Consider the following 27,879-nt stretch of genomic DNA (forward strand, 5'->3'; position numbering starts at 1 on the left):
AATCGGCGACAAATATATAATATAAATCTATATATTCATTCAGTTTTAATCATCACAGTTTATTGGTAATACAAATCAGTTATCACTTCAAGATTTCTCAGTTCGCAACAATATTCTACATTATACAAAATAATATTACTGAAATAATTATATTAATCTATATATTCATTCAGTTTTAATCATCACAGTTTATTGGTAATACAAATCAGTTATCACTTCAAGATTTCTCAGTTCGCAACAATATTCTACATTATACAAAATAATATTACTGAAATAATTATATTAATCTATATTTTCATTCAGTTTTAATCATCACAATTAATACAAATCAGTTATCACTTCAGTTCACAATATTGTACATTATACAAAATACTGAAAATACGGCCATCCACTTAACTATTTTTAGCAGTGAAAGCATGGCCAAGTCTTCTTTTTGTTTTCATTGTCGTTGTGGCGATCCAATGTGCTTTTCTGAAAGTTCGTATTGCGAAATGATTGATGCAATCCAGTTTTTTGTCACGCTGGGTACACGCATCACAGAACACGTAGCCTCCATTATCATCCTCCTCATAGCGTCACCAGGAATGTAATTGAGTCCATTTTGGCAGAATAGTCCCTTTCTTGCTAGTATTCTTTTATTTTCTTTAGTCGAATCGTTCGCTTCAACACACGTTTTCCTTGCCTTCGCTATCTTCTGAAGAATTTCTCCGCCGTGTTTTCGTGCCGGAATTATTGCCGTTGTTACCACTTTCTGTATTATGTTTCGACTCATTACCGACACTAAGAAATGACCAATTTTTTGTGGATTTGCACCTAATACCAACTGTTTTTTCGGAGGCATACTTCTCTTTCACTCGACAACCGCCAAAACAATGACGCCATCTCGAAGCAACCACTTCGTCTTGCATTTGTTGGGAATGTAATGAAACTTAAACCATTCCGTCTTTGTATTTGTGGTGAATGTAATCGAACGGTAATGCACACCGTGTATAAATCACTTTTGAGAACTGTTATGCACTCTACCATAAAGCTAATTTCAGCATAATAAGTTTTATGGTAGAGTGCATAACAGTTTCAATTCGAGCGATTTGAATAGAAAAAGGCAAAATAAACATGTTACCTGCTCAAAAGTGATTCGTATACGGTGTGCATTACCATTCGATTACATTCACAAAACACATAAGAAGACGGAATGGTTTAAGTTGTATTACATTCCCAACAAATGCAAGACGAAGTGGTTTTGGTTATATGTTCGCCATGACATTCCCGAAAAGTGATATAAAAGTGAGATAAAACCAGGTAAAAGTGGTTATAGTAGCGAGGGGATGCAAATCTCGGCAGGGATGCATTTCTCGGCATAACACCGGCTCTTTCAGGTTGTTTTTGCTTCTTTAATCCCAACATGACCAAATATGATGTAAAACTATGCACAAAATGACTTCAAGGAAGGGGGAAATAGAACAAAAAAGAAAAAAAAATGAAAAAGTAGTGAAAAGCTGAGGAAAAAAAGAAACAAAGAGAAAAAAGAAGGAAAAAAGCCAGAAAAAAAAGAAAAGAAAGAAACAAAGGAAAAAAGGTAAATAGAGAACAAAAAGAAAAAAGTAACAGCTGGGAAAAAATAAACACAATGAGATTTTTTTAAAGGAATTAAAAGAAAAATAGAAAAAAACAGGGAAAAAGAAGAAAAAGCTTGTGTTGCATTCAAATCATTTCCAATGATACCAAGTCAATCTTGTTGCCAACATTGTACTTCCACTAAAAAAATGTGATTAAATACCGTTCTGTATCTTGCAACCGACTCAATAAGCCCCCAAAATGTTTTTATTATGCGACAAAAGATACCAGGAAAAAAAAAAGAAATGGAAATCTTGTGAAAGAATTGTAAAAACAAATGACGTTCGTAGGCCATCGTACTTGAGTCAATTCATTCAAAAGAGAAAAATCATTTTGCATTGTCGGAAACTCAGCAAAATGTAACGTGATGTCAAGTTTTGGACATGTTTGCTAATGACTTAGTTGCCACACTTGGGATTGCCGTTGCTCACGGTTGTTTCAAGTGTTACTCACCGACTTTGTGTGAACGCTCAGACACGTAAGTAAAATGACAGGGAACATTGGTCATAATAGTATGTGGTCTGTGCAACCCTTTGAGACACCTTGTGATAAAGGGCTATACAAATAAACATGACTTGCTTAAAGTAAAGAAAACACTCCAATATAAACGCCACTGCACCCTAGCGACGTGAAGGTGTAATCACACTTTATTCAGGGAAAGGTAAAACAACAGATTCCTCCCCGTTATTTGAAAACCACTGTGCTTATTAAGCAGTAGTGAAGATTGTTGTTGTTTTATGACCAAAAATCATGTCGTGTCTCACATGAATACAATTTAACGCACTCGTTAACTCACCCGTAGCCGTTCCTTGGCATTAACTTGTTCCCTTTTTCTGGCACTTTCTCGAAAGTCCTCGGAAACGACGTAATAGCCTCCGTCGACTCGTTTGAACTTTTCAATGTTGCAGTAAACGGGCAGCGCGGATTCACCTTTCAAACGCTTCAAGATGTCACTCATCAACTCCTCCTTGGGTACCGGTACTTTCATTTTATATATAAGAAGGTGGAATGAGTGTTTAATGGCGGACCGAGAGAGAAGAGGTTCTCAATTAGGAGGCAGCTGTCAACACCTGCTCGTATTCTCCCGCCTCGCCCTGATTGGTCGCTTCCTTTCCCTTCGCCGGAAGTTCATCTTAAAGGGACAGTGTGTCAAACAGCCGGCCCGCCAGACATCACTGGAGAGAAGCGAGAGAGAAAAATGAGCTGCGGTTTTAAATATGTCCGCCTGGTGTCGCCAAAGCCACTTGTAAAGTAGCTAAAGCTCTATCTCTTTTGCTCTCTCTTTCTCTCTCTCTCTCTCTCTCTCTGTCTCGCTCTGTCCCTCTCTCTCTTTCTCTCTTTCTCTATTTTATTATTTCAGTCTTTCTACTTTTTTCTTTTTCTCTTTTTACTCTTTCTTTCTTACATTCTCTTTCCATTTATTTCACTCTCTCTCTTTCCCTTTCTTTTTCACACTCACTCTTTTTCCCTCTATCTCTCTTTGACACTCTCCCGTTCACTTCAAATTTTTCTTTGTTTCTTTCTCCACCCCTCTTTTTTCTATATTATGCCTTCTCTATTCCTCTCCCCTGTTCTCTCTCTCTCTCTCTCTCTCTCTCTTTCTCACTCTCTCTCTGTCTCACTCTGTCCCTCTCTCTGTTTCTCTCTTTTTCTTTTTTATTATTTCAGTCCTTCTACTCCTTTCTTTCTCTCTTTTTACTCTTTCTTTCTCACGTTCTCTTTCCCTTTCTTTTTCACACTCACTCTTTTTCTCTCTATCTCTCTTTGACACTCTCCCTTTCACTTCAAATTTTTTCTTTGTTCCCCCTCTTTTTTCTATATTATGCTCTCTATTCCTCTCCCCTTTTCTATCTCTCTCTCTCTCTCTCTCTCTCTCTCTCTCTCTCTCTCTCTCTCTCTATCTCACTCTGTCCCTTTCTCTGTTTCTCTCTTCTTTTTTTTTATTTCAGTCCTACTTTTTTCTTTCTCTCTTTTTACTCTTTCTTTCTTACGTTCTCTTTCCATTTCTTTCGCTCTCTCTGTTTCCCTTTCTTTTTCACACTCACTCTTTTTCTCTCTATCTCTCTTTGACACTCTCCCTTTCACTTCAAATTTTTCTTTGTTTCTTTCTCCCCCCTATTTTTTCTATATTATGCTCTCTCTGTTCCTCTCTCCTTTTCTTTCTCTTTCTTTCTCTCTCTCCATCTCTCTCTCTGTTTTTTTCTTTTTTATTACTTCATTCCTATCTTCTTTGTTCTTCTTTTTTTCTCTCTCTTTCTTATGTTCTCTTTCTATTTCTTTCATTCTCTCGGTTTCCCTTTTTCACACTCACTCTTTTTCTCTCCATCTCTCTTTGACACTCTCCCTTTCACTTCAATTTTTTCTTTGTTTCTTTCTCCCCCCACCTTTTTTTCTATATTATGCTCTCTCTATTCCTTCCCCATTTTCTTTCTCTTTCTTTCTCTCTCTCCATCTCTTTCTGTGTTTCTCTCCTTTTTATCACTTCATTCCTATCTTCTTTTTACTTCTTTTTTTCTCTTTCTTTCCTACGTTCTCTTACCATTTCTTTCATTCTCTCGCTTTCCCTTTCTTTTACACACTCAGACTTTTTCTCTATATCTCTCTTTGACTCTCCCTTTCACTTCTATTTTTTTTGTTTCTTTCACTTTCTTTCTCTCTCTCCATCTCTCTCTGTGTTTCTCTCTTTTTTATCACTTCATTCCCATCTTTTTTTTTTCTCTTTCTTTCTTAAGTTCTCTTTCCATTTCTTTCATTCTCTCGCTTGCCCTTTCTTTTACACACTCACTCTTTTTCTCTCTATCTCTCTTTGACTCTCCCTTTCACTTCTAATTTTTCTTTGTTTCTTTCTCTTTCTTTGTCTCTCTCCTTATTTTCTTTTTCTCAATTTTCCTGGTTTTCTTTTTATTCCCATTTTCCTTTTTTGCCTCATTTTCTTGTTCTTCCCTAAATTCTATCCCTTTTAAGAAAAAAATATATCTATATTTCCCCCCCTTCTATTTCTCTCTCTTTTTTTTGCTCACTTTGAGTCCCCGTAGTTTGAAGTCTTCCTCGGACTTCTATTTGGTTGCACGACACATGACAGCGACATTTAGTGGACACATGTAAAACACTGTCCCTTTAAGAACGGCGGATTATTATTTTTTTAATCACTGTTGTTTTTGCGGCAACTCCTCCCTGCCTTTTCTCCAGCCAATCAGCGATGTGAATTTGCGTGACGTCACCACACTGTCAAATCCCGGAAGCGATTTTTTTCTCCCAACTGACGAACTTGAAAACACAAGACGCTCATCCGTATTTGAGGACATAAGTCATTATTTTAACTCCAACTTTTATTTTTAGGTAACCTTTTTGAAAGCAGAGTGAGTAAATCACCAAGAATAATGATTTCGAGTCTACCTGTCAACTTCTGCGCCGAACAACACGATGAGAGAACGCATAAAGTAAGTCACGGTACCACAAGTTTTCCAACAAGTTTTTTTGGTGATAATTCTCTGCAGGTATGTTCACCTTGGAGACGAGTCAAACGGGTATCGTCACCTGTTCTCCTCAAATAACATCATGTCACCTGATAAGGAACATAACTAAACTGGATTTAGCGCTTCCCTAAGAGCAGGGGTGTCAAACTCATTTGAACTCGGGGGGCCACACAATAGAACAAACTTTCTGTCGGGGCCCGGACGAGTGGATTAAAGAGAATTAAAAAGAGAGATAAAGAAATGAGAGAAAGAGGGTGGGAAAAGAAAAGGGTGGGACAAATAAAGAGAGGGAGAGAGCGTGAGAAACAAAAGAGAAGTTGTGAGAGGGGGGAAGAAAGAAATCCAAAGAGAAATAGAAAGACAGAAGGAGAGAAAAGAAAGCGCGAAGGGTATGAAAAGAGAAAAGGAAATTAGAGCAAATGAAGTTTAAAAGACACAGAGAGAGAAAAAGACAAAGAGCAACAAAGAAAGAGAAAAATAGAGACACAGAGTGAGAGAGACTGAGAAGGGGGGTAGAGGTAGAGAGAGAAAGAGAGAGAGAGACAGAAGATCGGTGTGAGAGAGAAAGAGAGAGAGAATGAGAGAAACAGAGAGGAGGGGTAGAGAGAGAGAGAAAGAGAGAGAGAGAGACAGAAGATGGGTGAGAGAGAGAGAGAGAGAAGATGGGTGAGAGAGAGAGAGAAGATGGGTGAGAGAGAGAATGAGAGACACAGAGAGAGTTAGAGAGGGGGGGTAGAGAGAGAGAGAGAGATTGAGAGACACAGAGAGAGAGGGGGGAATAGAGGTTGTTGGTGATAGGAAAGAGTGGAGAGGTGTTGTGAAAGGATAGAGGGATATTTAGACGCATTTTAAGGGATGGGCAGGGCACCTGTATGATGCCGCAGGGGTAAACCAGCGAAAGCTGTTGAAGAGAAGAGTGTGTTGCGTCACCCTGACCCGAGTGACACGGACGCTTTCTCGTGTCCCGTTTCATCTGGAGGGACGGAAGCATAACCGACTTGTTTGGGTGTTTGGGCGTTTGGGTTGGCCATGGTCTAGAAAGAGAGTTATGCTTCAACAACTCATGAACGACAAGTTTTTCCTATTCTAATTTTTTTTTATCTCTGTAATGTTTCAGTTGGACAAGTATTTGGATCAAATGAAGTTGCCGGATGCAAAACTCATGGATATATCAATGAGGTTTCGACGTGAAATGGACAAAGGCCTTTGCAGAGACACCAACCCCACAGCCGCTGTCAAGATGCTACCGACTTTTGTACGCTCGACTCCAGATGGAACAGGTAATAATCACTTACTAGTAATCCCAAGAGCCAAGAAGAAATCCGACATTGTTCTCCATTCGGGCCCCGGTACTGTGAAATACTTTGTGATTAAGGGCGTCACAAATAAACATGACTTGACTTGAGGTTTTTGAGTTTTTCCCTGCCCTCATGTAGGTTTTAGATCAGGGGACGGTGTCATAATAGTCTGTGGTTTGCAATAATCTGTGGTCTGTGCAGCCTTTTGAGACTTTTTGTGGTTAAAGTCTATAAGCGGGGGATTACCTCATGTGTGGTCCCTTCTCAAGGTTTCTTTATTTTCCTCATGTTGAGGTTTTTGAGTTTTTCCCTGCCCTCATGTAGGTTTTAGATCAGGGGACGGTGTCATAATAGTCTGTGGTTTGCAATAATCTGTGGTCTGTGCAGCCTTTTGAGACTTTTTGTGGTTAAAGTCTATAAGCGGGGGATTACCTCATGTGCGGTCCCTTCTCAAGGTTTCTTTATTTTCCTCATGTTGAGGTTTTTGAGTTTTTCCCTGCCCTCATGTAGGTTTTAGATCAGGGGACGGTGTCATAATAGTCTGTGGTTTGCAATAATCTGTGGTCTGTGCAGCCTTTTGAGAATTTTTGTGGTTAAGGTCTATAAGCGGGGGATTACCTCATGTGCGGCCCCTTCTCAAGGTTTATTCATTTTCCTCATGTTGAGGTTTTTGAGTTTTTGTCCTTGCCCTCTTGTAAATTTCAGATCAAGGAATGGTGTCATAATAGTCTGTGGGTTGCAATAATCTGGTCTGTGCACCCCTTTGAGACTTCTTGTAATTTAGGGCGTCACACATAAACATGACATGACTTAAGGTTTTTGAGTTTTTCCTTGCCCTCATGTAGGTTTTAGATCAGGGGATGGTATAATAATAGTCTGTGGTTTGCGATAATCTGTGGTCTGTGCAGCCTTTTGAGACTTTGTGATTAAGGGCGTCACAAATAAACATGACGTGACTTGAGGTTTTTGAGTTTTTCCCTGCCCTCATGTAGGTTTTAGATCAGGGGACGGTGTCATAATAGTCTGTGGTTTGCAATAATCTGTGGTCTGTGCAGCCTTTTGAGACTTTTTGTGGTTAAGGTCTATAAGCGGGGGATTACCTCATCTGCAGTCCCTTCTCAAGGTTTCTTTATTTTCCTCATGTTGAGGTTTTTGAGTTTGTCCTTGCCCCATGTAAGTTTTAGATCAGGGGACGGTGTCATAATAGTCTGTGGATTGCAATAATCTGTGGTCTGTGCAGCCCTTTGAGACTCTTTGTGATTATGGGCCTCACAAATAAATAGGACTGTTAAAGTTAGTCATTATTAAGACTATTTTGTGGCTATATTTACACAAATAAAATACATATATTGTTAAAAATCTAACCGTGATAGCAGGAGCAAGTACTCACACGAGGCTCCCATGATGGTTCCAAGAGAAAGAGAGACCGCCCTCAGGGGGGCGTGGTTCATTTCACGTCAGTGAAAACATTACACACATGAACACGACTTCAAAATAAAAGAATATAAGATTGATAAACGTACTAGAGATACAATTAGACTGATTATTGAAACATTGTTTTATGTGTGTGTGTGTGTGTGTGTGTGTGTGTGTGTGTGTGTGTGTGTGTGTGTGTGTGTGTGTGTGTGTGTGTGTGTGTGTGTGTGTGTGTGTGTGTGTGTGTGTGTGTGTGTGTGTGTGTGTGTGTGTGTGAGAAAGATTGTTTTTTTATTTAGGAATATAGTCAAGTCAAGTCATTTTTATTTGTATAGCCCTTAATCACAATAAGTCTCTAAGGGCTTCACAGATTAGTACACTATGTTACACAGACTATTTTTCAGCCGACAAGAAGAGTAGGTTATTATTCATAAGCAATGGAGTAGAAGTGAGTTTTAAGTTTAGATTGAAACATTTCCACTGAGGTTGCAGATCGGATCTCAGGGGGAAGAGCATTCCACAGCACCGGTGCCCGGATGGAGAACGCTCTCGAACCAGCAGAACACTTCTTTGCTCTCGGGATCACCAGAAGACCGGCACTCTCAGATCGTAGGCTTCGGACCGGGACGTAGGGGCAGATCAGATCTGAAAGATAAGAGGGAGCAAGTCCATGTATGATTTTGTACAATACTAAGAGAACCTTGAAGTCACATCTTTGGCTAACTGGGAACCAGTGCAAGTTAGCCAAAATCGGTGTTATGTGATCGTACTTTTTCGTCCTAGTTAAAAGCCTCGCTGCGGCATTTTGTACTAGCTGAAGAGACTTGATTCTGGACTTCGGGAGACCGGAGAGTAGTGCATTACAGTCATCGAGACGGGAGGTAACAAATGCATGAATTATAGTTTCCGCATCAGACTGAGACAGTATTGAACGGATTTTGGCAATGTTACGAAGATGGAAGAAAGCGGTTCTAGTAATTTTCTTTACATGCATCTCAAAGGTTAGATCAGGGTCAAATATGACACCTACATTTTTAACTGAGTCACTCTGTGTGATGTGACATTTGTCAATGTTCACAGCAGTTTTTGAGAATAAGTCACGGCATTTAGATGGACCAATGACTAACATTTCGGTCTTTTCAGAGTTAAGACGCAAGAAATTGAGTGACATCCACTCTTTTATCTCAGTGAGGCAGGCGTCCAAATTTCCACAGTTTAGTGTGGAAGATTCCTCCAACGGAAGATAGAGTTGAGTGTCGTCTGCGTAGCAATGGAAGCTGATATTGTACTTGCGAATAATGTCACCTAATGGAAGCATGTAAATGTTGAAAAGAAGGGGGCCAAGCACTGAACCCTGCGGAACACCGCAGGTATAAAAACAAGTTATTTACATAATAGAAAATTCTGAGAGATTAACATCCAAAACGGCCACCTTGACAAGGACTTGACTAAAATGTTATCTATCTATGCTGTTTTTGGTTTAAATAGTTGCTGAACTTTGAGAATTAGTATTTTGTCGACTACCAAAATCACATGAAGCTGATTAAAATAAGAATTCATTTGTTATGTAAATTCATTTGACTTAAGACAAGACATTTTTGGTGGCACTTTTTACGCACCTTTTACAAGAAATAAGGCAATATTGAGAACACAAAATCAGTCAAATTCATTTGGAGAAAGGCAATATCGGAACTTTGAATTCCCCCTGAAACAAAATCAAAACAGAAAGCTAAAACCCATCGCAGCTAACTTCTGGCTTTGTGTAAATTTGCAACTATACAGTATATTTCAACTTTGACTTGCGCAAAATAGCAACAACAACAATAAACACCAAAATAACACCGCAATTTATTTTAAAAGCTCGCACAACATCAAGCATTGATCGCAAAAATCTCATCAACAGCCTGCAAAATTATTTGAGATGGAAAAGAACTGTAATCGTCGTCCTGTCTCTTTTTTTTTGATGGGTATTCAGTGTTCATTTTACCTCTGTAAAGTGATGGGTCCCGGGGACTGGCATGCTCAAAAATCTATGGGTCCCAACAGAAATCTATGGGTCCCCAAAATTTTGTGTTATCCAGGTTGAAATTGTAAATCGTCGACAAATATATAATATAAATCTCTATATTCATTCAGTTTTAATCGTCGCAGTTTATTAGTAATACAAATCAGTTATCACTTCAAGATTTTTCACTTCACAACACTATTGTACATTATACAAAATAATATTGCTGAAATAATTATATGAATCTATATTTTCATTCAGTTTTAATCATCACAGTTAATTGGTAATACAAAGCGGTTATCACTTCAGATTTTTCAGTTCACAATATTGTACACTATACAAAATAATATTGCTGAAATAATTATATTAATCTAAATTTTTCAGTTTTAATCATCACAGTTAATTGGTAATACAAAGCAGTTATTTAGATCAAGGGATGGTGTCATAATAATCTGTGGTTTGCAATAATCTGGTCTGTAGAGCCCTTTGAGACTTCTTGTGATTATTATAGATTTTTCAGTTCATATATTCTTCGTGGTTTGCTGTCCCGCCACAGTTGTAATGCCTTCTCAAGGTCCAATCCATTATCATCCTGCTCATAGCGTAACTAGGGATATAATTTAGTCCATTTTGGCAGAAAAGTCCTTTTCTTGCTAGTATTCTTTTTTTTATTTTCTTTCGTCGAATCCTTCGCTTCAAAACACGTGTTTTCCTTGCCTCCGCGGTCTTCTAAAGAATTTCTCCGCCTTTTTTTCAAGCCGGAATTATTGCCGTTGTTACCACTTTCTGTGTTATGTTTCGACTTATTACCGACACTGAAGAAATAACCTTTTTTTTGTTGATTTGCACCTGATACCAACTGTTTTTTCGGAGGCATTCTTCTCTTTCACTCGACAACCGCCACAACAATGACGTCATCTCGAAGCAACGAGATCTCGTTTGCCCAGATCGGCGCGAGACCAAAACAAGAATGGCGGATCTGCCTGACGAAAAGTTTGGAGTGCAGGAAATCTTTGTTAAAAAAAAAAAAAAAAGTAATCGGGTAATAATGACAATTTGGTGTCAAAAACGATGCGTCCCGGGGACGCACGTTGATTTGACCCGATGCGTCCCCAGCAAGAATGATGCGTCTAGGACGCAGGCATGCGGGCAAACGAGAACACTGGGTATTGAATAGTTGAAGAAAATAAAAAGCCCAGGCAGACTTCATAATAGTCCTTGATACTGATGCACAGGGCCATTCACGCACGACTTGTTTACTTCAATAGTCAAGTCTTGTTTATTTGTTTGACCCTTAATCACAAAGAGTCTCAAAGGGCTGCACAGACCACAGATTATTGCAAACCACAGATTATTAGGACACCGTCCCCTCATCTAAAACCTACATGAGGGCAAGGAAACACTCAAAAACCTCAAGTCATGTTTATTTGTGACACCCTTAATCACAAAGAGTCTCAAAGGGCTACACAGACCACAGATTATTGCAAACCATAGACTAATTATGACACCATCCCCTGATCTAAAACCTACAATAAACAATTCAATGCAGAGTTTTGCTAAATTAAAAGCAAAATTTGGGTTAAAGGGTGGCAACTACATTGGTGTCCTTCGGTTAAAGGACTACTTTGATAAAGAGATGGACCCGGTGATCAGTCCCAAGGTTTTAAACATTTTCGAAAGGCACTATAAAATCAAACTGTCGATATAGGCTGGGCCGAGCAGCAACTCGAAATCTTGCTGCTGCAAAACCTAAGGAAAAGAAAGGATAGAGCTTATCCAGGATGGGATTCGCACTCTGGTGGGAGAGAGGCGCTTCAGCAGAGTGGTGGGCATGAACAAGCAAGGGGCCTGGACAAAGCGAGATGACATAGCTGGCCTGAAGATCACCCGGACTGAACTTTGAAAGGCGAATCCACACCAATTGAAGTTCCTGATGACCTCCCAAACCCTGCCAACCCATTGGCCTGGGGCCTGATAGACTCACCTGCAGTGTTCCCTCTAAGCTGCGCCCGTGCGCAATTGCGCACTGCTCGCACATTCTCGACGCACAAGAAAATCTAGCCGGCGCACAAAAATCAGGGCTCCAAATTACTAATTAAGAAGCGTCTCACGTCAAAGGTACAGTGCATGAAGGTAAAATGCACGGGTTCCCCTGACGTTGTGTCCTAAATGCGGTATTTTGAAGTCGAGTCGAAGTAGAACGAAGTCGAGTCAAGTAAGTATAGTTTGTCGAGAACCGGCTTCTTCGGCTCGGATCACTAAAAGGAACCGGCTCTTTCTGGTCCTAAACGGCTCTTCGGGTTGTTTTTGCTTCTTTTATCCCAACATGACCAAATATGATGTAAAATTATGCACAAAATGACTTAAAGGAAGTGAGGAATAGAACAAAAAAGAAAAAATACCAAAATGAAAAAGTTGTGAAAAGCTGAGAAAAAAAGAAACAAAAGAAAGAGAAAAAAAGAAGGAAACATTTAGAAAAAAGCCAGAAAAAAAGAAATGTAGGAAAAAACAAAACAAAAAAGTAACGGCTCGGAAAAAATAAACACAATGAGATTTTTTTAAAGTAATTTTTTAAAAAGTAGAAAAAAACAGGGAAAAACAAGAAAAGGTTTGGTTTGCATTCAAATCATTTCCAATCATACCAAGTGAATCTTGTTGCCAACATTGTACTTCCACTAAAATTGTGATTAAGTACAGTTCTGTATCTTACAACCGACTCAATAATCCCCCCCAAAAATGTTAGTATTATGTGACAAAATCTATCGGGAAATAAAAAGAAATGGATATCTTGTGAAAGAATTGTAAAAACAAACAAACAACCTTTGCAATAGTACATGAGTCAATTCATTCAAAAGTGAAAAATAATTTTGCATTCCCGGAAACTCAGCAAAATGTAAGTTGATGTCAAGTTTTGGACCTGTTTGATAATGACTTAGTTCCACACTTGGGATTGCTGTTGCTCACTGTTGTTTCAAGTGTTGCTCACCCACTTTGTGTCAACGCTCAGACCCCTAAGGAAAATGACAGGGAACATTGCTCACCTGTGTGTCAGCTCAGTCAGAAAAGAGGATCATTAGAACACATCCTCAGCTCCGACTCAAAGGCCTTAGGAGACGGCAGGTTATTATGGTGCCACCATCAGGTCCTAGCAGTCCACACTGGCATCAACACCAGCAAGCGACAACATCCAACCAGGGGCACGTTTTCTTCTGTCCGAGCAGGAGAGAAACCTCAGCCCTGCAAGACGACTCAGGGGGACCTGCTTACAACTGCAAGGGACTGGCAACCAACGTTCCCTCTAAGCTGCGCGCATGCGCAATCACTCACTGCCTGCACATTCTCAGCGCTCAAGAAAATCTAGCCAGCGCAAAAAATCAGGGCTCGAAATGGATAATTAAGAAGCCAATTAAGTCAAAGTTACGGTGCATGAAGGTAAAAATACATGGGTTCCCCTGATGTTGTGTTCTAAATGCGGTATTTGGAAGTCAATGTCGAAGTAGAATGAAGTTAAGTAAAGTCAGTTGAGTTTTCGAGAACCGGCTTCCTCGGCTCGACTCACTAAAGAGAATCGGCTCTTTCGGGTCCTACACGACCAAATATGATGTAAAATTGTGCACAAAAATGACTCTTCCCCCTGAGATCCGTTCTGCAGCCTCAGTGGAAATGTTTAAATCTAAGCTTAAAACTCACTTCTACTCTATAGCATACGAATAACCTAAACTTCTTATATGTAATAACTTGTGAAGCCCTTAGAGACTATTTGTGATTAAGGGCCATACAAATAAAAATGACTTGACTTGACTTGACTTAAAGGAAGGGGGGGAAATAGAACAAAAAAGAAAAAAAACAAATGAAAAAGTAGTGAAAAGCTGTGAAAAAAAAGAAATAAAAGGAAGAGAAAAAATAAGGAAAAAGCCAGAAAAAAAGAAAAGAAAGAAATGTAGGAAAAAAAGTAAATAGAGAACAAAAAGAAAAAAGTAACAGCTAGGAAAAAATAAACACAATAAGATTTTTTAAAGGAATTAAAAAAATAATGGGAAAAAGAAGAAAAAGTTTGTGTTCCATTCAAATAACTTGATGATACCAAGTCAATCTTGTTGCCAACATTGTACTTCCACTAAAAAATGTAATTAAATACAGTTGTGTATCGTGCAACCGACTCAATAAGCACCCCAAAATGTTTTTATTATGCGACAAAAGATACCAGGAAAAAAAAAAGAAAATCTTGTGAAAGAATTGTTGTAAAAACAAATGACGTTTGTAGGCCGTAAAACCTTTACAATCGTACATGAGTCAATTCATTCAAAAGAGAAAAATAATTTTGCATTATTGCAAACTCGGCAAAATGTGAGGTGATGTCAAGTTTTGGACACGTTTGATAATTAATTATCTTGCCACTCTTGGGATTATGGTTGCTCACTGTTGTTTCATGCGTTGCTCACCCACTTCGTGTGAACGCTCAGACCTGTAAGGAAAATTAGAGGGAACATTGGTTGCCAACCTTTTTAATGATTGATTTCACTGGATTTTAACATCCTTTATTTTCCTTTGTTGTCAGAACAAGGAGAATTCCTGGCCCTAGACTTGGGTGGATCCACCTTTCGAGTACTTCTGGTCACTGTGATGGGGAACGGTGAGAAAAAGGTGGACATGGAGAATCAGATCTATCCCATTCCTGAACATCTCAAGAGAGGCTGCGGCTCTGAAGTGAGATGCACTCCACACATGATTCATATACCGTAAATTCCGGACTATAGAGTGCACCCGATTATAAGCCGCACCCACCACATTTTAAGAGGAAAACCGATTTTGTACATACACAAGCCGCACCTGTATATAAGCCGCATGCGCCCACATTGAAAAATGTAACACAAAATTAACCCAAACCCGACTTCAAGTCCCGCGATTGAAACTAAATGTCCTTCGTTAAAGTCCACAGTCCAAAAATCACAGCCGGCAAAATGAACGGAAAATGATACCGGTACTTAAGGTTTGATGCAGACCTGTAGAGTCCGGGTCCTGTTGAAAGTAATCCAAGGAAAAAAGTGTATATTTCCAAAGGTAAGGGTGGGAAAAATATATCAGATGAACACATTTACTCCTTTTTCTTTAACCAACTTTTTACTCCCTCTTCTTTCCTTGTCTGTCCCTCACCTTTAGGTCGCCACTGAAACTCGGCACCCCGCGTTTGTTCCGCCCCTCCTTTTTCATTCACCCGTGCAAAACATATCAGAATAAGTGTCTAAAATAAATACATGACAAAAATATACAGTTGCAAATACATATTATACATGGGTTACACATATTTACAAAGAAAGACTGTACACCGAGAGAGTTTTCAAAGCTTTAATAATAATAATAATATAGCTTTGACAGGGCAGTTAATGGTAGCAACACTCGAGCGCCACTAGAAAAATGACATAAATTGGCCGCATCACTAAATAAGCCGCAGGGTTGAAAGTTTGGGAAAAAAGTAGCGGCTTATAGTCCGGAATTTACGGTACATTTGTACAGTACTCTTTTTTTTTTTTGACTGTCATTTTTATTTTGTTTCAGTTGTTTGACTATATAGCTGAATGTCTGGCAGATTTCTTGCAAAAGTTCGGAATCAAGGACAAAAGGCTTCCTCTGGGCTTCACTTTCTCTTTCCCCTGTCAACAGAGCAAGTTGGACGAGGTGAGGAATGCGTAGCAGTAAAAACAACGTGTGTTTGTCAAACTATTGTTGTGGTGTCGACCTAACTTCTTTTTCCCATCCAAACATTGTTAACTTATTCAATGCCATAATGTATAAATGTTCGCTAGCATTGTCCTTGAGCTCCAAAACGTAAAAACGTCTCTTTTTTAAAGGCTTTGGCACTGTTTATCAGTAAGCAGTGTTCTGGTTTGCCCGCGTCCCTGCGTCCCAGACGCATTATTTTTGCTGGGGACGCATCGGGTCAAATCAACATGCAACTTTTTTGACACAAAATTGTCATTATCATTTTTTAACAAAGATTTACCGCATTCCAAACTTTTCGTCAGGCAGATCCGCCATTGTTGTTTTGGTCTCGCGGTTCGAGTTTTCGTCCGCGCGCCGATCTCCAGTTCGAGTTGTGTAGTGAAAGTCCGTCTCTTTTTAGAGAAGCGGCTTTTTCGGCTCAACTCATTAAAGAGCCGGCTCTCAATGTTGTATAAAGAAGTTAAGAAAAAAAGGAAATATAAAAGGAGAAAATGAAAAAAAGACAGGTTTGTGGTGATCCCTTTTAATCAGTATATTAGCAACAATAATTGAATGCAGAAAATGAATTCATCATTTGAATAAGAAAATGTATTATTCTACTGAATTCTATTTGCATGTATTTTCTCCTTCTACAGTGAACGTCCAAGCGACTTCATTTTTGAACTTTTTTATATAAAAACCTCATTTATGTCGAGCAACTCAGTATCTCAACAAAATGCTCATTAACAATATATATGATATAAGGAAACACATGTACAATATAACATGGTAAAATACATAAATAAACATGTTTTGTATTTTGTAAGGGAAAATACGACACTTTGTAAGGGCATGGAACACACTGAATTTTGTGGACCCATAGATCTCTGTTGGGACCCATCGATTTTTGAGCATGCGAGTCCCCGGGACCCATCACTTTTCACAAGTAAAATGAACACTGAGTAAGTATCAAGCCTCCTGGAAGGATTTCAGCATGAAAAATCCCCAGACGGGAGGAATGGCATTGATGAGATCTTTGGCAACACATTTACTGTCTAGTTTTGCTTCCTGTATCCACCGTATGACACCGAATGGCAGTGTTTAGGCGGCCCATATGCCGAGTGCGTGCAGTGTGATGAGAATAGAATGGAATAGAATGGAATAGAATAGAATAGAATATACCTTTAGGATCATTGTTACAAAATGGGTTGAACATATTGTGACAAAGAAATTGGACGTGGCACTCCAGGTTTACATTTAACCGTCAGGATAAAAAAAAACAATTAAAAAGTTAAAGAAGATAATTTACACAGTATTTAGACAAGAAAGTGTGGGCATGTAAAAGAAAAGTGAAGATGTAAGTACAGTTAACGCTTCAAAGCTTTATTATTGATTACGTCCGGGGAAGAGAGGGATGCCGTTTCGTGCAAGTCTGCGATTGCTATGTCGACCCGAACCGTGCGATCACGTCACCGTAAACATTCGGTCCTGAAATGTTTTTTGCAAAGTTCATGCATTGTTGAAGCGGAAGTACAGGGTTGTTGTCATAAAATGTTATTTTGCAAGAACTTGTGTTCATCAGGGATGTGATTTTTACGACTAAAGTCGGAATCTCGACTTTTTCACTTTCACTTTTTCCATAGTTTACGTATTTGAAGTTTAAGATAGTATATATACTTCATTTATTGACTCTCAAAGCGTACTTTTATTTTCAAATCACTTGAGTCGGGGCAACATTTCCTCATACCATGTCGGGGCGACACGGAATTCAGTATACTGAAATTTGATTGGGCTGGAATGTGTCCATCTCTCTAATCCAATGAGATTTCAATCCTTTGCCCTTAATGCTGCCAGCCAATGTTGGCCTTGGAATATATTACGTCTCGCTAAACGTACTAGCTTGTTAGCGTGATTAGCCGCTAAGACCTCGTCGAGAACGGAAGGAAGAAGTCTGCCATCCAACAATTCAGAAGCAAAGACCTTATCGTGGACCCTGTTGATGGTAGGCTCTGCTTCAGGACTTCCAGCAAAAGGTATAGGGAAGAGCTGCAGATGGGAGAAGTGAAAAGGGAGGCCAAGAGGCAGAATTCAAGTCAAATTTATTTTTATAGCCCTTAATCACAAAAATGTCTCAAAGGACTACACAGGATTACAATTTACACAATGACCTTAAACCAACATGCGGGCAAGGAACAACTCAAAACCTCAGCGTGAGGAAAAAGAGAAACCTTGAGAAAGGACCTCACAAGTGGTCCCCCTTCCAGGATGACCAAGGTGAATTACATTTAGCATTACAGTACACAAACATTGTAAACACTAGGTAAGATGTTGAAAACTTGTCCGGAAAGTGCATGACAGCAGCGACGCCCCCAGCCTGTAAACTAGTCCAGAAAGTCTATGACGGACACGACGCAGCTTCCCATCTCTGCCAGCTGGTCCATGAAGGCGTTCACATGCTTCAGGTCAAACGCTGGTCCGCTGACTCATCTCAAATTGTCCTTCTCCTTCGTATCACCACCAGGCAGGAAGTCGAAAAAAACAGGACAATACAGAATATGAGGTGGGCATCAATCATAAGCTTTGGAATAGAAGTGTGTCTTAAGCCTCGATTTAAAAACTTCCGTTGAGGTTGCAGATCTTATCTCCGGAGGCAGGGCGTTCCATAACACCGGGGCCCGGATGGAGAACGCTCTCGAGCCTGCAGACTTCTTGGCTCTCGGAGTCACAAGTAGACCGGCATTTTCCGAGCAGGAACATAGGGGGAAATCAAATCAGAGAGTTTAGAGGGTGCGAGTCCATGCAAATATTTATATGTTAATAAGAGAACCTTAAAGTCACATCTTAAGTGGACTGGGAGCCAGTGCAATTTGGCCAATACAGGCGTTCTCATTGGAGTATTTTCTTTACTTCAAGCAAGTCATGTTTATTTGTATAGCCCTTTATGACAAGGAGTCTCAAAGGGTTGCACAGACCAGATACTATTATGACGCCATCCCCTGATCTAAAACCTGTACTTGAAATCAGAGCAAAACAGGAGGCATTGAAGGCAGAGGCAAAGAGGAAGATGCAGGCAGCCCAGAAATTTGCACGGAAGGCACATGTCAGAGCAATACGGGCATAATCTTCAAGTCTGATATGTATTTGAAACTGAAAACTTTTTCAGCTGTCATAAATTCCTCTGTTCTCGTTCTTGTTAAGTGAAGTGTTCAAGTGTGAAGAGGTTCAAGTTTATAATTGAATTTGAAAATAACTGCCAACATTTTCAGCAGAAATCAATTTCTCTGTTCTCATCTTTGTGAAGTGAACCAAACATTACACTTGTAAGGATATTTTATTTTTTATGTGTATGAACTGAACTGCATTTAAGCTGACCTTGCAGTATTTACAAAAAAATCAGGTATGTGGGCAAATTATTTTGTTATTTAAATCTTCTAAAGATGTTACTTAAATGATTCATTTGAGCATGGTTTTGGACAAGTAAATTGCTTAAAACCCAGGAGCTTAGGAGGGGATTCGCCCCTCTGCGCCCCTCTCACTGGGCTCTGCCTGCGGCCCCCAAACCCCCGGCTAGGTTTCAGACTTTTTCTCCTCACCTCAATCACATCCCTGGTTAATGGAAAGCATCCATCCAGCCATGATTTGCACCGCTTATCCTCAATAGGGTCGCGGGAGTGCTGGAGCCCATCCCAGCAATCATCAGGCAGTGGGCAGGGGACACCCTCAACTGGTTGCCAGCCAATCGCAGGGCACACAGGGACAACTCGCTCGCTCATTCACACCTAGGGACAATTTGGACCGGCCATGTTTTTGGAATGTGGGAGGAAACCGGAGTGCCCGGAGGAAAACCACGCAAGCACGGGGAGAACATACAAAATCCGTACAGGGAGTCCGGTACCTGGATTTGAACCCATGACCTCAGAACTGTGCCACACATGCGCTAACCACTGCAATGGAAAGCATTGTTTATATAATCGAGGTATTACAAGTCTGTATAAAAAAATCACTCAAGTAAAAGTTCTGCTTGAAATGAATTTTTCACAAAAAGCTGTTTTTTTTAAGAAAATTTAGCAATCTTCAACTGTTGTCTACTAAACAATAGTATGCAGTGTTCTGGTTTGCCCGCGTCCCTGCGTCCTAGACGCATTATTTTTGCTGGGGACGCATCGTGTCAAATCAACGTGCGTCCCCTGGATGCAACTTTTTAGACCAAAAAATTGTCATTATCATTTTTTAACAAAGATTTACCTCACTCCAAACTTTTGGTCAGGCAGATCCGCCATTGTTGTTTTGGTCTCGCGGTTCGAGTTTTCGTCCGCACGCCGATCTCGAGTTGTGTAGTGAAAGTCCGTCTCTTTTTAGAGAAGCGGCTTTTTCGGCTCAACTCATTAAAAGGAGCCGGCTCTCAAAGGGCTCACTTGATTTGATGCATTATATTACGAATGATGTTGTATAAAGAAGTTAAGAAAAAAAGGAAGTATAAAAGGAAAAAATTAAAAAAGACAGGTCCAGCACGGCGGCGCAGTGGTTAGCGCTTGTGCGGCACAGTTCATGTCATGGGAACCTCCTGTGTGGGTTCAAATCCAGCTCCAGACTTCCTGTGCGGAGTTTGTATGTTCTCCCCGTGCTTGCGTGGGTTTCCTCCGGGCACTCCGGTTTCCTCCCACGTTCCAAAAACATGCATTTCAGGTGAATTGGCCGGTCCAAATCGTCCCTGGGTGTGAATGAGCGAATGAGTTGTCTGTCCCTGTGTGCCCTGCGATTGGCTGGCAACCAGTTGAGGGTGTCGCCCTGCCCACTTCCCGGATGGGCTCCAACCCCAAACATTTGTATTCTAATGAAAGATGTGATATTCTATTTACAATACAGTGGTACAGATGGTGTGGACTGAAGCCAGTCAGACTGGAGGATTGAATATGTTGGGAAGGAACGTATGGGTCGGTCGCTAGCCCCACTAATGCTATCCTCAGGTTCTCTTAATAGCGCTCTTTACGCTTCCCGACAAGCAGAGCTGCCTCATCCGACAGCTGTACAATATTCCTTCGACGAGTCACTGCCAATGGTGTCGAATAGTATAGCTTTTGTCGTTTACTGTTTACCGGTCTCACCCACTGTTTACTATGGTTTGCTGCCGTCCGTCATGGTGTCATTATGTGTTTTTTACGCCACTGTAAATGTAAAATCAGTACCGGACGTTTAAACGTATGTGTTTGTGTGTCTCTTCACCGATTTTCAGAGTATATTGATTTCCTGGACCAAAGCTTTCAGGGCGAGCGGAGTGGAAGGGAAAGATGTGGTCAGCCTCTTGCAGAGAGCCATTCACAAACGAGGGGTAAGTGTGCAACAGATCTCGCAAATGTGATGATCGGGATCTTAAGATGACTTTAACAACCTTTTCATGTGTTTTGAAAAGGCCACTGTGTTTTGGGAGCCTTAATACTTTATGCACTTGCAGTACACAGTGTTCTTGTCACCCGCGTCCTAGACTTATGATTTTTGCTGGGGACGCATCGTCTCAAATCAACGTGCGTCCCCGGGACGCAACCTTTTTGCCACAAAATTGTCATTATTACCCGATTACTTTTTTTTAACAAAGATTTACCGCACTCCAAATTTTCGTCAGGCAGATCCGCCATTGTTGTTTTGGTCTCGCGGTTCGAGTTTTTGTCTGCACGCCGATCTCGAGTTGGGTGGTGAAAAGTCCGTCTCTTTTTAGAGAACCGGCTTTTTCGGCTCAACTCATTCAAGAGAGCCGGCTCTCCAACGGCTCACTTGCTTTGATGCATTATATTACGAGTTATGATGTTGTATAAAGAAGTTAAGAAAAAAAGGAAGTATAAAAGGAGAAAATGAAAAAAAGACAGGTTTGTGGTTATCCCTTGAATCGGTATACAGTGGAACCTCGGTTTTCGAACGCCTCTCAGTTCGAACAAGTGGGCGTCCGACCAAAAAATTGGAGAAATTCTTGCTTCGCTGTTCGGTCAAAAAATCGGAGTTGGAACGGCGGTAATGCGTGAGCGCGTACGCTAGGGTGCCATGCTGAGCGGCGTATGGGTGTTTTAGCCCCTTATTATGCCTCCCAAGAAAGTCAGTGCAAGCGGCAAAGTTGCTACAGGTGAAAAAGGAAAAGTAGTGCGTACAACTATTGCATTTAAGAAAGAAATAATAGCCAAACATGAAGGAGGTGTGCGAGTGCCTTCTGCTGACCACCACAAAGGTAAGAAATCCTATTCATAAGATTACGATAACACGAACGTACGATTAGCCTGGGTTAGCTTTATGATTTGAGGTAAACATTCAGGGTGTTGGAACGGAGCCCAACATTCAGGGTGTTGGGACGCAGCCCCCTTTCCAATGAACCGCTCACCACTTGTTGTGGAGACCCGGGTGCTAAAGGACTTGTAAACGACCTGATTTTTTTTATTTTCACACGTTCATGTTAGCGTCATCTTTCGTACGGAAGATTTCGATAACGCGGACGTACGATTAGCCTGGGTTAATTTTATGTTTACGTTAAATATTCGAGGTAAACATTCAGGGTGTTGGAACGGATTAAAACGATTGACATTATTTTTAATGGGAAAAATGATTTCGGTGATCGAACAAATCGGTTTTCGAACAGGGTTCTGGAACGGATTATGGTCGAGAACCGAGGTCCCACTGTATTACCAACAATAATTTGATGCAGAAAATGAATGACTATATAGAAATATATTATATACTTGTCGCCGATTTACAATTTCAACCTGGATAAGATAAGACGAAAATTTGGGGAGCCATAGATCTCTGTTGGGACCCATAGATTTTTGAGCATGCGAGTCCCCGGGACCCATCACTTTTCACAGCTCAAATGAACACTGAGTACAATGACCACCTCTGCATCCTAGAGTGACAGTCACAACTGAAAAACCTCTCCTTTTTTATATTTGGGAGAACTCTCGTTTTTTTTTTTCCTCAGCAGTCGTCGAGTCAGTCGAATAGAGAAAAGCAGGTCTTTCAAAACCTAGGAATATTTGTTGCACCTCACCAGCAACACATTTACCAAACACCTGCATTGCAAGTAAAATAACAACCATCAATATAAAGTAAGTTTAATGCATTAAATGGAATCCTCTCAACTTGAGACAACTGGTCAAGTAGAGATAGCCTACTGTACTTCAAATATTTTGGTCACAACAAAAGTTAACTCAAGTAAATTTCACTCCATAAAAGAAATCACAATCTCTATTTGGACAACTGCTCAAGTAGACATATGCTAGTGTATTTCAAGTATTTTCACACAAACGTTGACTAATATAAAGTGCAGCGTAAAATACATCAATTCAACTCTCGCAACCTGACACACTGTTCAAGTAAAAATTGGCAAATCAAATATTTAGTTCACAACAAAAGTCAACAGTAAAACAAGTCAAGTGGCTATGTAATCCCTCTCTCTGCGATGTTATGTGCTTCATAGAATAAGAACTACATCATCCATAATGCCTCATTTTTACAGAACATGCACCGTGTGTCCTTTAATGTTTACTTTAGTTTTTTTGCTTTATTGAACATTCACATAGACTTTACCATACAAACCTCTTACCACAGTGTTACGTAAAGAGTATACTCAAACTGTGCTACAACCCAAAATACCATTGAGGAAATAGATAAAAGATCAAATGTGCTAATATTTACAAATGTTCGTCACGGTTTACTTGCAAGTGACGCAAAAGTAAACACCCGTCCACATCGACTTGCCTTGACTCAATTCCTTTAAAGTAACGCACGCCTTTTGACCGTCCCTAATGGTATCGGCGTTATAACAGCAGAAAAATGAGTTGGCCAGTGTTCTGGTTTGCCCGCGTCCCTGCATCTTAGACGCATAATTTTTGCTGGGGACGCATCGTGTCAAATAAACGTGCGTCCAAGGGACGCAACCTTTTTGACACAAAATTGTCATTATTACCTGATTACTTTTTTTAAACAAAGATTTACCGCACTCCAAACTTTTGGTCAGGCAGATCCGCCATTGTTGTTTTGGTCTCGCGGTTGGAGTTTTCGTCCGCACGCTAATCTCGGCCAACGAGATCTCGTTGCTTAAAGATGACATCATTGTTGTGGTGTTTGTCGTCGAGGGAAGGTGAAAATCAACACAAAATTGGTCATTTCTTCAGTGTCGGTAATAAGTCGAAACATGATGCAGAAAGTGGTTACAACGGCAATAATTCCGGCACGAGAAAATGGCGGAGAAATTCTTCGGAAGATCGCGGAGGCAAGGAAAACATGTGTGTTGAAGCGAACGATTCAACGAAAGAAAATAAACAAAAGAATAATCCTAGCAAGAAAAGGACATTTCTGCCAAAATGGACTCAATTGTATTCCGTGTTACGCTATGAGGAGGATGATAATGGAGGCTACATTTCTGTGATGCGTGCACCCAGCGTGACAAAAAAACTTGATTGCATGAATCATTTTGCAACACAAACTTTCAGAAAAGCGCATTGGATCGGCACAACGACAATGAAAAGCACAAATTAGCTATGGAAATTCCGTTGCTGCAATTGGACTTTGAGAAGGCATTACAACTGTGGCGGGACAGCAAACCACCAAGAATATATGAACTGAAAAATCTAAAGTGATTAAAACTGCATGAATATATAAACTAAAATTTCAGCAATATTATTTTGTACAATGTACAATATTTTTGTGAACTGAAAAATCTGAAGTGATAATTGCTTTGTATTACCAATTAACTGCGATGACTAAAACTGAATGAATATATAGATTTATAGATTTATTTGATATATTTGTCGCCGATTTACAATTTCAACCTGGATAAGACAAAATTTTGGGGAGCCATAGATCTCTGTTGGGACCCATAGATTTTGGAGCATGCCAGTCCCCGGGACCCATCACTTTTCACAGCTCAAATGAACACTGTATTGTGACAACGGAATTGTACGTGGCACTCCAGTTTCACATTTTACAGTGAGGATGAAGGAGAACATCATTTTGGGATCAATAAAATCTTTGATTATTATAGGACATCAGCGTTGACATCATGGCCGTCATAAACGACACAGTGGGAGCGATGATGACCTGCGGCTACGACGATCAAAACTGTGAAATCGGTCTCATTGTCGGTGAGTGTTTTTGTAGAACAGGGGCCCCGGGAACCTTTTGGACCCAAAGGGCCTTAAAACCAAAAATATTTAGATATAGCCACTCTATGTATCAAAACGGCCAAATCCGCTTTCCAGATCAACGTGAATTTTTCAGCACATTGCGTTTCAACTGTGTGAGGTTTAATGATTTGATACAATCTATGACATCATCATTGCTAGAGCCTGTGTCCCATGTCAACAAATGTTATGGTAGGGGCGGCAGTAGCTCAGGAGGTAGAGCGATCGTTTTAGGATTAAGGGATCCCAGTTCGAATCCCGGCTTGTCCGTGTTACATGCCGAAGTGTCCTTGGGTAAGACACTGAACCCCCAATACCCCCAATAAGCAGGTTAGCGCCTTACATGGCTGCACAGATCACGGCCGCTATTGGGAAATGTGAAGCACAATGTAAAGCGCTTTGGGAAGTCATTGACTTGAAATGCGCTATAGAAAATGCAAATGCAGAATAAACAGCTAATCACTCTTTATGCTCCCTCTCAATCTCAAACAGACACGCTTGATTGACGGACTCATGTTATGATAAAAGCTAATATATCCGTCTTAACTACCATTTTTATTCTATGAATGAATGAAGCTGCAGGTTGAAATATGTCAACTTGATGTTGCCAGAGCCAGGTGCCTCTCACAAAGACACTGTACTCGTATTTCTTTCTCTTTCTCTTTTTCTCTCTCTCTCTTTCTCTCTGTCTCTATTTTTCTCTTCCTTTGTTGCTCTTTGTCTCTTTGTGTATTTTTAACTTCATTTGCTCTAACTTCATTTTTTCCTTTTCTCTCTTTTCTCTTTCTCTCATCCTACCCTTCGCACTTTCTTTCCTCTATGTTGCCAAAGCCAGGTTCCTCTCACGAAGACACTGTACTTGTATTTATTTCTATCTCTCTGTCTGTCTCTCTCTCTCTTTCTTTTCCACCCCTTTTCTCCTACTCTGTGTCTGTCTCTTTCACTCTCTGCGTCTCTTTTTCTCTTCCTTTGTTGCTCTTTGTCTCTTTCTCTCTCTCTGTCTTTTAACCTCTTTTGCTCTAACTTCCCTTTTTCCTTCTCTCTTTTCTCTTTCTCTCTTCCTACCATTTGCTCTTTCTTTTCTCTTTTCTCTCCCTCTGTCTTTCTATTTCTCTATAGATTTCTTTCTTCCTCTCCCTTTCTTTTCCCCCTCTCTCACGACTTTTTATCTTTTGTTTCTCACGCTCTCTCCCTCTTTTTCTTTCTTTGTCCCGTCCTCTCTCCTTTTCCCTCCCTCTTTCTCTTAATTCTTTATCTCTCTTTTTCTTTCTCTTGAATTTACTCGTCCGGCCCCCGACAGAATGTTTGTTCTATCGTTCGGCCCCCGAGTTCAAATGAGTTTGACGCCTCTGCCCATCGAATGAATTAAAATGTAGGCGCTGATGTTTTTGAAATACTCCTGTTTTTGACAAGGCTATTCTCATCGAGGTTTTCTTTAAAGATGTTGTTTTCCCTCTCAGGCACAGGGACGAATGCCTGTTACATGGAACAAATGAGGAACCTGGAGGTGCTGGATGGTGACGAGGGCCGGATGTGCGTCAATACAGAGTGGGGAGCCTTTGGAGACGACGGTGTCCTGGATGACCTGCGCACGCATTTCGACAAAGAAATCGATGCCGGCTCTCTTAACCCTGGCAAACAGCTGTAAGGACTGCACAGGTTACAATGACACCCTCCCCTGATCTTAAACCAACATGCGGGCAAGGGAAAACTCAAAACCTCAATATATTGCTTCAAGCAGAGCCAATTGTCGCACATGCGAAGCTGAGGCTATACGTCGTATGCAACGAGATTAGACTCCAGGGTAGAACATGCCATATTGCGACCTTGAAGCAGTGTTTATTTGAGCTGTGAAAAATGATGGGTCCCGGGGACTCGCATGCTCAAAAATCTATGGGTCCCAACAGAGATCTATGGCTCCCCAAAATTGGGTCTTATCCAGGTTGAAATTGTAAATCGGTGACAAATATATAATATAATTCCATACATTCATTCAGTTTTAATCAACACAGTTTATTGGTAATACAAATCAAATACAAAGATTTTTCAGTTCACAAAAATATTGTACATTATACAAAATAATATTGCTGAAATGATTATATTAGTCTATATTTTCATTTTGTTTTAATCATCACAGTGAATTGGTAATACAAAGCAGTTATCACTTCAAATGTTTCAGTTCATATATTCTTCGGCGTTCGCTGTCCCGCCACAGTTGTAATGCCTTCTCAAGGTCCAATCCATTATCATCCTCCTCATAGCGTCACCAGGAAAATAATTGAGTCCATTTTGGAAGAAAAGTCCTTTTCTTGCTAGGAGTATTCTTTTGTGTATTTTCTTTGGTCGAATCGTTTGCTTCAACACACCTGTTTTCCTTGCCTCCGCGATCTTCCGAAGAATTTCTCTGCCGTTTTTTCCTGCCGGAATTATGCATGTCTTTGGAAAGTGGGAGGAAACCGGAGTGCCCGGAGGAAACCCACCCAAGCACGGGGAGAACATGCAAACTCCGCACAGGAAGGTTGGTAGCCGGATTTAAACCCGTGACCTCAGAACTGTGCCGCACACACGCTAACCACTGCGCTGCCACTGCGGTGACAGATTGTATCAAAATGAGACTCCAAAATAAACATGCTTAATGGCACTCGTGATTCATTTTTAGGCGCCATTATTACGTGCAAGTGTGCACATTAGTGATCGTGACACATGAGAGAAGTCAATTATTTACAGCTCCGTCAAAACGTCTCAAAATTTGGCCAAAGACACAGTTTTAAAGGTTTCAGTGCTGTAAACTGGTCTTTTTTTTTTCCAAATGGCCACTTTTGCAAACGCCTAAACCTACCCTTAGGAAAAAAAGTATAAAATACCATGTTTAGTTTTTCAGAATGTGATCAATTTGGACAAGGTAAGGCTTTAAGTCAATGTGTGAGGCTGTTCTTCCGCTAAAATTGCCATTCTACATTGGTCTGCAGGCATGTGATTGTAAGGCAGGAATAAAAACCTTCTATTTCTGTGCGTTGGTTGTTAGAAGCACTCACAGTGATATTTTCATCTCAGGACAAAACTTCAGAGTGCTCCCTTTCAAAAGAGACCGGAAGCCTCTATATTCTCCAAATAACCACGGCATTCGATTTACTGTAGCATATCTTGAATCGGGATTTCAGGTGAAACCTAAAGGGCTTTAACATGATGAACTGAATATGAGACTCTCTTCT

At 40.3% G+C, this 27,879-nt stretch overlaps 2 protein-coding genes across 2 annotated transcripts in view; one reads left to right on the plus strand and one right to left on the minus strand.

Annotated features, from left to right (window-relative positions):
* Positions 1 to 2,704, minus strand: part of figla (folliculogenesis specific bHLH transcription factor) — a 29,437-nt gene extending 26,733 nt beyond the window's left edge. Inside the window, exon 1 of the mRNA XM_088337017.1 lies at positions 2,411 to 2,704. Within this exon, the coding sequence (XP_088193143.1) occupies positions 2,411 to 2,602 (192 nt within the window). The 5' untranslated portion in view covers positions 2,603 to 2,704. The remainder of the gene's footprint in view (positions 1 to 2,410) is intronic.
* A 2,163-nt stretch (positions 2,705 to 4,867) lies between these two features.
* hk2 (hexokinase 2) overlaps positions 4,868 to 27,879 on the plus strand; it is a 71,255-nt gene continuing 48,243 nt past the window's right edge. Inside the window, exons 1-7 of the mRNA XM_088337016.1 lie at positions 4,868 to 5,054; positions 6,208 to 6,370; positions 14,368 to 14,516; positions 15,366 to 15,485; positions 20,743 to 20,838; positions 24,529 to 24,628; positions 26,128 to 26,311. Of these exons, the coding sequence (XP_088193142.1) occupies positions 4,995 to 5,054; positions 6,208 to 6,370; positions 14,368 to 14,516; positions 15,366 to 15,485; positions 20,743 to 20,838; positions 24,529 to 24,628; positions 26,128 to 26,311 (872 nt within the window). The 5' untranslated portion in view covers positions 4,868 to 4,994. The remainder of the gene's footprint in view (positions 5,055 to 6,207; positions 6,371 to 14,367; positions 14,517 to 15,365; positions 15,486 to 20,742; positions 20,839 to 24,528; positions 24,629 to 26,127; positions 26,312 to 27,879) is intronic.

The sequence above is a fragment of the Urocampus carinirostris genome, chromosome 5 (assembly GCF_059441175.1).
Source record: "Urocampus carinirostris isolate Australia breed hairy pipefish chromosome 5, RoL_Ucar_1.0, whole genome shotgun sequence".
Lineage (NCBI taxonomy): Eukaryota > Metazoa > Chordata > Actinopteri > Syngnathiformes > Syngnathidae > Urocampus > Urocampus carinirostris.